The sequence below is a fragment of the Venturia canescens genome, chromosome 6, assembly GCF_019457755.1.
Source record: "Venturia canescens isolate UGA chromosome 6, ASM1945775v1, whole genome shotgun sequence".
Taxonomy (NCBI): domain Eukaryota; kingdom Metazoa; phylum Arthropoda; class Insecta; order Hymenoptera; family Ichneumonidae; genus Venturia; species Venturia canescens.
This window is the reverse complement of record NC_057426.1, coordinates 9,391,332-9,401,279: the sequence shown is the minus strand read 5'-3', so window position 1 is coordinate 9,401,279 and position 9,948 is coordinate 9,391,332. Positions and strand designations below refer to the sequence as shown.

General features: G+C 36.5%; 1 protein-coding gene across 2 annotated transcripts; it reads right to left on the bottom strand.

The window, feature by feature from the left end:
• Positions 1-963: 963 nt before the first annotated feature.
• Positions 964-9,770, bottom strand: S6kII (Ribosomal protein S6 kinase II). 2 transcript variants are annotated; one of them, XM_043421313.1, is made up of 14 exons: positions 9,665-9,770; positions 8,492-9,349; positions 8,093-8,299; positions 7,898-7,979; positions 7,629-7,789; positions 7,198-7,304; positions 6,932-7,109; positions 6,662-6,827; positions 6,427-6,582; positions 5,956-6,230; positions 5,383-5,631; positions 5,010-5,248; positions 4,425-4,686; positions 964-4,302 (listed from the first exon to the last, which is right to left on the bottom strand). In XM_043421313.1, exons 2-14 carry the CDS (start codon positions 8,543-8,545, stop codon positions 4,174-4,176), a joined length of 2,265 nt encoding a protein of 754 aa, XP_043277248.1. In that variant the 5' UTR covers positions 8,546-9,349; positions 9,665-9,770; the 3' UTR covers positions 964-4,173. The 2 variants fall into 2 exon arrangements, with proteins under 2 accessions (XP_043277248.1, XP_043277250.1); XM_043421315.1 differs by having other exon boundaries at positions 5,956-6,215.
• Between the last annotated feature and the right edge of the window lie 178 nt (positions 9,771-9,948).

The following is a 9,948-nucleotide window of genomic DNA, read 5'->3' as shown; positions in this document are numbered from 1 at the left end:
TTGTCCGAGCAACTTTACGAGTTTCATACCAAAAATCGATCCACTCGTCCGCTTATCTTTTGTTTACGTTCGGACATGGGAGATACTCTTGAAAAAATGTCCGTCCAGTGTAGCATTTGAGTCTCGAGCCAATCCAACGAATAAAATCTGCTTCTTAAATCCGCCGCATTTAATTCAACCTCAAACTCATCGTTTGCCGCACCACGGATTGTCCGAGTTTTCTTCAGCCACGTATTTCGCGAAGGAATCGTGCATGCATGGCTTTCCTTCCATACCACACACATTTACATTTTCACCCATCTCCGCATCGCGGCGACTTTCTCTCTCCCTCCTCCCTCTCTTCCACGGCCACTGCGACATGCATGTTTACATTGCTGTTTTTCTCTCTCCGCGCGCGCCGCGCGGTGTAACCGTTTCCAAGTCCTTAAACCCCGCTCGAGCTGTACTCGTCGTGTTCTCGAATTATGAATGTCATTTGTGCCTGTCACTACTTAATTAATTAAATACACTGTGCAAACACGTTGAGAGAAAACTCAACGAGAATGAACAGAATGAAAAAAGCTGTTGGAATATAATTATTTTACGGCGGAGTGCAAACAAATCAAAGATCGACGAGGTTAAAAAAACGTATTTTTTGAGGACGAACAGTTGAAAATTCAACCTCGTACATGAAACTATTTTTATTTCGACGAGCAAACACTAAAAATTACTTAGCGCCGTATCAAATATTTAGAAAGTATAATCTGCAACTCGTGATCAGTCGCGTTTCTCCGCATCAATAAAATCATCAGGTTTCATATTGATCTATATCAAGCTACTTCATGGCGAAATTGCGCTGGCGACGATTCAATTTTTTTTGTACCTTTGATGCATCTATAACATTCCAATGTAGATATCGTATCGAATCGCCACCGTTTTCAACGGTGTCTCGTGTGAAACTTAAATAAAAATTATGAAAACCCGTTCAATGATCTCATTTTATTATTACATCAGACTAAATTCATTTATAATCGAGCTGTCACGAGTTTGACGAAGTTTTTCGAATGAATAATGGACGTGCATGAATTTACGATAATAATATTTTCTTTCGACTTTCAATTACAGTTTTTCGAATAAACATAATCACAATAAGTCATTTTCGAGCTTTTACGTGATTGGATTACACGGGACGTTTTTTTTTTTCATAGTTTACGTCTTTTTAACCCTTAAAAACCACAATATTCGTCGACCTCGGTCCTTTGGGACCGTCGCCGCGGCCCGCCGTCGGGTATTTTCGACGTCATTTCCTAACGTAACCGCTGTTGAGACATGACAGAAGATATTGTCAATAGGAATTAAAGTAAATGAAGAAAAAAAAAGACGGAATTCAAAAAAGTTAGGGAGATTTGTGATGACTTGAATTTCCTCATATTCCGATGATGCCAAGTTCGAGTAAAAGTAAAAGAAAAAAAAAGTGCTTCGCGACGCAGAGTAGCGGGACGAATACGAAAAAAAAACAAAGTATATTCGCCGAAAGGAAAAGATTTACTCGTTCCTTTCTTCATACAAAGATGATTCCTTGTATCAGTGAATTACAATTCGAAAAAAAAATGTATAACGAAAATGAAACGCACATAAAACATATTTATTACAATATAAATATATGAAATATAAGGAGATGGCGAAGGGCTCTTTGCGACACTGGCATTTATAATCTACGACGAACAGTTGAACGGACTGTCGAGCAGTCAAGGCGTTTTATGGCATGTAATCGCGAACGAACAATTCTTCAACACTCGTATGTTTGTTTTTTCTTCTAATTAGTCTAAACTACAATTTTTGTAACAATTATATCGAAGAAACGTGTAAAAATATATACGTATCTGATGATTATTTTCGGGTTCATATTTCAGGGCCCCTTAGAGCCGAATGTTTTAGGTTAATTATTAGTAAACTAAAAAAGTAAACGCCGAATAGCTGTGTTTTCAAGTTATTCGACATAGAAACACAACTGCGACAACGAATGACAAATAATTCAAAGATTTTTCTGTCTATTTCTTGTCTCCGAATGTTGCTACTCAAATAAAAATAGTATTTGACATTTTCATGAGTCTATTTTTTACCGAATTTTCGTTTCAAACTACGTGCTTAAATTTTCTCGCTGCGGTGCAGTAATATTTCATTTTCTCTCAAGTTTGACAATTCAGAAAATTTTCAACGCTCATTTATATCTGTATAATAATTTTATTTCATCTTAAAGCTCCGAGTACTTTGATATATCTTGAAAAATGTCGGAATTTAGTCCGATTTTGTATTAAATTCCGATCATTGTTCAAGAACAAAAGTAGCCAGAAGTTGCTGCAATGAATAACTGTAACGCTCGGAAACTGGTTCATGTCAGCCAGCTGATTCCAGTACAAGTGGGTCTAAAAGACCCAAACATTTCTTTATATTTCTCAGTATAATTGACTATTTATTTCAACGTTTTATGCTCTGAATCAATGCACTTGCGATCACTTATTTGGTGAATTTTAATATTTTCAAATAATTGTTCTTCCAACACAGGGCTTCCAGATCCGGTGTACAGATCGAGTGACCAATTTGTTTTTATACATGTTACAAGACATATAATTTCATATTTTTATCATGATTAATCCGTAGCTTAAAATATCTGTCATTATTTATTACAATAAAACTGCATTCCCCGCTGCGCTCTTAATTTCTATAAATACTGATACTTTGACAGACAATAATATATACCGTCAGAGGATTATTACATTGGAAAAATAATATTGAGTTCATACTGGAAGAGGCTATACATTTACAAGTACAGGATTCTCCACGATCAGGCTCACAAAATGTATGCTTCAAAATTTTGCAACGACTTCAATTGCTTTTTGAACAATATTCTGAAAACTTTTTTCGACCGCTCGCAGAGCTAAGATTGCAAAAAAGCCTGAAAAACTTTCTCATGCTGATTTCTTATGCGCATATGTTTATACTCTCTAAGGACTGAATTTTAAGGTTTCGAATTTCAGGTGATAAATTTCATTCCTTACAGAGAATCGATTTACGATTATTCGTTCCATTTCCTTACATCAAGTGACTTTTTCACTTGAATATCGAATCTCACGTTAAGTCGTTGAATAAAACTATGGCGAAGTGTGCATCGCAACACCGTGAGTACGTATATCATCACAGCGGGAGCTTACAGTTTGGAGAAATTCCGTCGATCAATACTTTCCTGCTTCGAGACTCTTTTTTTCTTTTTTTTTTCTTGTTCGGTTACTTATTTACATTGTACTCGACAAGTGTCGGTTATTCAATGGAAATGTTTGATGAGGTTCTGGCAAAACTTTTAATGGAAGTTTGAATGAGGGATCAACGATAGTCGAAGGACCCCATTCGAAGGACTATCTTACTCGATTTTCACCTTATTTGTGTTCTAACGACAGGACGAATAAAAAAAGTATCGAAGCTCTAGGGGCAGGCTGGTAAAACGAATGCAAATGGTCACAGTTTTTTTTTTTCACCTTTCACGTTACTATGGACGAATATTTCTATGATCTAAAAATCCAGGAGTGATTGTTAACACTGCACCTTAGAACTGTGTTTCGAGCAATAATTGTTTGCAGTTTCTGAAGTCTACACAGTTTTCAATCAAAATATCATGGCCATTTGAAACTGCTATCGAGCTCTCTCCTCAATCATTGTCTTCTATCAAAAGCGAATACAAAGATGTATTGACTTGCGAGATTGATAACAAGTTCCTTGTGCTATTTTTTTTCACTTTCAACTTTGCAATTTGATCAATCAAATACGCATTATTTTCAGGTCTTTCGTGAGTAAAAGTTTGCAGTAAGAATATCCATTGCGAGTTTACTGCAATGCAATTAGAGTCCAAAATAATTTTGAATAAATATGGAAACACAAGAAAAAGTCTTTCTTCCCTATCAGCTGATTGTTTCGAACAATAGCTCAACACCTAATTATACTTTTTTTCCTTGACTCAAGATTTCATACACATCCTTAATTAAATTAAATGGAAATTCATTGGAAGAGAGACCAGAATCGCATCACTACTGGATATTATGTAATAGCATTACTTTTTTCATCTTTTCACATCTTTTTTGCCCTTTTGTTTTCATTATATTTACAAGAAAAAAAAAAAAAGAACTAAAATAACGCCTTTTCTCAGTCCTGCGACGATCCACCCGGTTTAGCTTTCGTTCTGCGCCGTGCCAAGTCCGACATCACGACTGGACCGACGTGAAGTGATCTTGAGCTGTTAGTCATGGCTCTGTAAGTTGCTGCTACTTCGTCCTAGAAAAAAATCATGTTTTAATCCAACGGGATGTCAGTTTTGATGGAGATTCCACCCCGAAAAAAAACTTTTGATTAAATCTCGACTGAAATGGTTCAAGACTACGGAGAAGTCAATTTACCTTTAGGCTGAGAGGATCTATTGCCAGATCAGGCAAATTTTTCTGTGGAAGTCTATGTCGATTCGACAACCAAGGAGCTTTCAAAATCGAGGATGCTGTAGGCCGTCGGCGGGGCTCAATGTGCAGCATTCTTTGCACAAGCTCCTTTGCCTCTTTCGATATTTGAGTCCATATTCCAGTTTCGAGGTCGACGAAACCAGGACCAATACGATCTAATATGTCACTCGCACTGTCTCCTGGACTATTCGGAAACGGTGTTCGCCTGCATAAAAATATAACGAGGTATCACATATTTTTGTTTGTTACAAGAGTTTTAATTGCTAATTACTCGAAAATTTTGCTTCAAATTTGAAATTAGACTTTCTCAACACGGTCGAAAAGAATCCTAATTATTTTGGTGAATTTTTTTTCCCATTCCAGCCAAGTATTTCTCATAAATTATTCTCTTTGTTCCAAAAAAAAAAAAATCAAAAGAGAATTTTCACTGAAGATAAATTCCGAAAAATCGATTATGAGGATCACCATCGATGAATTCAACAAATGAATATTCATTGAACTAATTGAATTGCCAAACGTTCAAATTACCCAGACAACATGATGTACAACAAAACTCCTAAGGACCAGATATCACAAGCAGCGTCGTAGCCTTGACGTTTAAGAACTTCAGGCGCGACAAAGTTAGCGGTGTAACAAGGTGTCATCAATAAGCCATTTTCAGCGCGGAGCTGTTTAGCAAAACCAAGATCACATATGCGCAAAGTACTGGGGTCTCCGCCGGGCTCTGCATACAGGATATTTGATGGTTTGAGATCCCGATGAACGACCTGAAACCATTATTATATGGCTACAATAAATGAAACTAGCAGGGATCTAAAAAAGGGCCACTCCCGTATCTCGGACTTGTTTTACTATAGGAAATTTGGAATCTTCAAAATCTGCTTAAAATCTAATAACGTACCCCATTTTCGTGCAAATAATTAACAACATTGGCGATCGTGTAAGTTACTTCGGCTGCTTCTCTTTCACTGAAGTTCCGACGTTCTATCAACCGATCGAGCAACTCGCCACCCCTCAATAATTCCAAAACTAAATACACTCGTTTTTCGTCCTCGTGAACCGCTCGCAAGGATACGATGTGAGGGTGTCTCCCATATCTTAGGAGAATTTCTATTTCTTCTGTAGGATCACGTTTCGCCTTTTCAATAACCTGCAATAAGACAATTCGTCAGCAAAACAAATATTCGTTCATCGATTATTTTTCATGGAAGATGAATCAATAAGTTTGTGAATTTCGTCATCAAGTTATTTTTATTCACCGTAGGTGGTGTGGAGACTTAAAAAATTTATAAATGTTTGTGTATTTCTTTGAATATACACGTTTAAACTGATATGAAGAAAATTTTTAAGCAGAGAATCCAAGTCAACATCTTATTTCGTGTTGAGAAAAAAGCAGCAAAAAATTCAAACGAGTTTCCTTCGAAATACGTTAGTACACGGTAATATCGATTCGCTGCTTCGTTTAAAAATATACCTTTATGGCACATTCAGTGTTTGATGCTTTGTGAAGAGCGAGATGCACGATGCTGTAACTCCCGTTACCAATTTCTTCTTTGAACTCGTATTCATCTCGAACCGAGAGGCTGCTCACAAATTTGGGAATATTATTGCTTATGATTTCGCAGTGTTTCTGTTCCGGACTCTTTGTGTGATCTTCCAATAAGCCTGGAGCTATGAAGCTGAAACCACGAAACAACTCGTGGGCACTGGCGCTCGGTGGCACTCCTGGAGAATCTATAAATAAACTTTCTACTTCAAGTTAAAATCTTCCCAGGACTAAATTATAAAATTGCAAAAATAAATTCAACGGAATTTTTCAAGCTTTCATTCATTCAAATATTTGATTTTTTGAGCGAATTTTTATCAATCATCGACGGAACATTTGTTAGTTGAACTGAAAATACTTCAAAATGAATGACTAATGTGTAAACTGTGACTCACTTACCTTTGGGAGTTTTGCTCGTGAATTCACTGTCAAAATAAAGCGCATCGTCTTCGTGAGTGACTGCAGGCCTGAATGGTGGTGTCACTTCTTTTCTCAAAAGGGCGTCCCAGTCGATTGATGAAAAAAACGCGTGATTCTTTATCTCCTCGACTCCACCTGGAAACGTTGTAATTTCCATTAGTTTTGGGGATAAAAAACCTTATTAAGTGGATAAATGTCAGAATTTCAAACTCACCAACGCCGAGTCTATTGACTGGATTTCTTTTGAACAGAGCTCGTAAGAGTTCTTGGGCTTTCCGTGTAATGTTAAAGGGCATGCCCAATTTAGCTTTCAGAATTTGTGTCATGGTTGCTTTCCTGTTTGCACCTTGGAACGGTAGCGCTCCAGTCAACATTTCAAACTGCGATATTGAAAAATATACAATTGTTTATACCGAAGAGACAAACCATTTTCAACTATCATTGTTGATATTATTGAGGGCCCTGAAAAATGGTGGATTCCTACCATAAGTACTCCAAAGCTCCACCAATCCGCTGCGAAAGAGTGTCCCTGTCGATTGACAACTTCAGGCGCCATGTACTCGACGGTACCGCAAAACGAATATGTTTTCGTGTCATCCAACGGTTGTTTGCTCAATCCAAAATCCGTTAGTGACAAATGGCCTTGAGTATCTAACATTATACTGTACAAAACATTTCATTGAAGCTGATTAATTCTTTTTATGCACAAATTTCCCATTAACCGTTCAATACTATGCTCCGCTGACTTACTTTTCTGGTTTAAGATCTCTGTAAATTATTCCTAACTTGTGTATGTGACCAAGAGCTAGAGCAAGTTCAGCTAAATAGAACTTCACATCTTCCTCGGTAAACATCACCTGTGGAAGTTATATATTCTGTCAATTTAACAATACCACATGAATTATTTATTAAAAGGAAACATGATGCAGTGCATGGGAAAAGGTAGTTCTGGAAAAATTGCCTCTCGACGTATGTCTGGAAATGCCAATAAATCGATTTTTCAACACAAACGCATAAACCTTGGATTTGTAATCGAGGCGTAAAATTGCTAGCAAAATAGAAATAACAACAAACAGTGTAGGAGACGAAGGAGTAACAGAAGTTAAATATGATTATTCACAAAACAGTAATTATTATAACCAGACGTCGATGATCAATTATAGAAATAAATATATATTGACCTCTTTAGAAAGTCTGGAAAACAGATCACCACCTCTGAGAAAGTCAAGAATCAGATAAAGTTTGCCTTCGGTCTGGAACGAATAGTGCAAACGAACGATGAAGGGATGCTCAACATCCACTAGAATATTGCGTTCCATTTTTGTTCGTACTCTGTCTTGTACTAGGGATTAATATTAATTACAAAAATTGTGAGTTATTCACGAAATACGAATTTTGTCAATAACAATTAATATCTGTTTTGTGGATACTTAAAATATTTATCAATTACCTTTCAGGGTTGCTTTCCGTAAAACCTTCATGGCATATAAAGTTCCCTTATCTCTTCCTACAATCTTTCGAACTAGAAAAACCTGCAATACATCAATATCATATTCACGGTTACTCGGAAAACATTTTTTGGCACATTTCAAAATTTACTGGGAACCAATATGGTACAGAATAGAATTCAATAAACATATAAAACCTTTCCAAATGATCCCTGTCCCAGAACTTTCAACAGTTCAAAACACCCGGGATCAGCCTTTTCATGGCCATCTCTGACAAGCTCTCGCACTTCAATCTCATGCGAGTCGTCACAACTGACGGACTCGTTATTATCAGCAGTATTTGGACGGAATGAAGCAGACATGGCTTCTTCCTGATGTTCAGCTGGAAGAATTTCTGGTGTTGGCTAAAAAAGAATACGTTTATGGAATCAACACGTTTTAATTCTAACACGTGTGAAATGACATTGAACTTCTTGTGTTGCAGGAGTTTCAAATGTTTTGTTTTTGTTATGATTTACATTTATTTTTTATAAACAAGTAATACTGTTTTGAAATTATAATTGACGGTATATGATTTTCGTCAACTAATTTTCTACCTTTTCGTTTATTTGTGGCTCATTCCAGGGAATCGTCGTTATCGCCAAAGGCATTATATGTTTACAAAACCGCGGTTTTATCAATGATACACTAGCTCAACGTATTTTGGCACCGAACTATTATTTATTGATGAATGTAACTTTCAACGATTTTTGGGGATTTCAATAATTTTTATACACAATTCTTCAGCACGTATGTTCAAGATTGGGAGTCCTAGATAAGCCGATGTTGAATGCGCCTTTGCGAAATGATAAGCTGACAAGTGTATACACAAACGCACCAACACCCTCTCACGCTCTCATGTCGCACACAGATACGCACCATCGCATTCGAGTAGCAGCAAGCAAGTCACCAGTAATTTGCAAGTTATATGGGGTGAAAATTTAAAGTTACCTTATACACGCACATTCCTTTATCAGTATTTCTATTTTGAACGTGCTTTTGGTGGACTCACCATTTTTATCATTGTTTGTCAAAGTTTTATTCATATTCATATGTTTTTTGTAATTAATTATTCTTTTGTTTATATTTATTAACATTATAGTAATATTATTTGTAGATTTTATTTCCTAAAAGATACAACAAAATTATAAGCTGTAAAATTATTGTACAAAACTTATTGATTTCAAAATTTTATAAAATCTTTGATAGGAACAATATTTTATTCAGATGAAAATAGTTGTGTAATATTTTGAAAAAATGTCGATATTTTAGCGAATCGTTTTAAAAACTACGGTTTGATTTGTTCGGGACGTGGCCCTACGGGTGCAGCCATAATTGTGACTTGTGACGACTACTGGCAAACTCTCGAGTCGCTGATTGGTTGGTCGATTCAGAAACGCGATTCATCTACCAACCTAAAACAAAGCATACATAAAAAGTGACGTTTTAATTTCGTGCTTCGTCACTTTACATTTCGCTCTCTCTTTCTCTCCCTCTGTTGAATCTCCGATTCTCACAAATCACAAAATTATAGAGAAAAGCAGGGTAGCAAGTGGATGACGTCGTTCGATCGATCCTTTTTGGCGTCTTACACAACTGTTTTCAAAATGAAATAATTTTATAACTGGCAATGTCCACCTTTGAAGACATAGGGCCGTTGATCGATTCCGTAATAGCAATGGAAATTATATAGCTATCTTCGAGAGCTGAAAAGCATAAACTCAATTTACCGTTAGTTAGCATTAACCGCAATAATGAGGAAACAACAGATTGACTCTTCCGTGTTGATCGCAGCAATTATTGATCGCTCAAGTCCTCGAAAAAGTTTCGAAAGAGTTTCACACCTGCAGACAATTGAATACTTGTCAGAGCATTTATTGCTCCGTGTATATTTCGGTGACAATATTTATAGCAACCACGAATAATGGCTTATGGAAAAGAACTGCGTGTAATAATGTACGATAAATCTACTAAAACTCATGTGTACGCGACTAGAACTGAAATGAATTCAAAT

Excerpts from the sequence above, each read along its gene's own strand:
- S6kII (XM_043421313.1), bottom strand. The coding sequence starts at position 8,545 with ATGCCTTTGGCGATAACGACGATTCCCTGGAATGAGCCACAAATAAAC. Across the intron at positions 7,980-8,092 it reads GACAGGGATCATTTGGAAAG|GTTTTTCTAGTTCGAAAGAT; the intron begins GTTTTATATGTT and ends GATGTATTGCAG. Across the intron at positions 4,687-5,009 it reads TTGTACATCATGTTGTCTGG|GCGAACACCGTTTCCGAATA; the intron begins GTAATTTGAACG and ends ATTTTTATGCAG.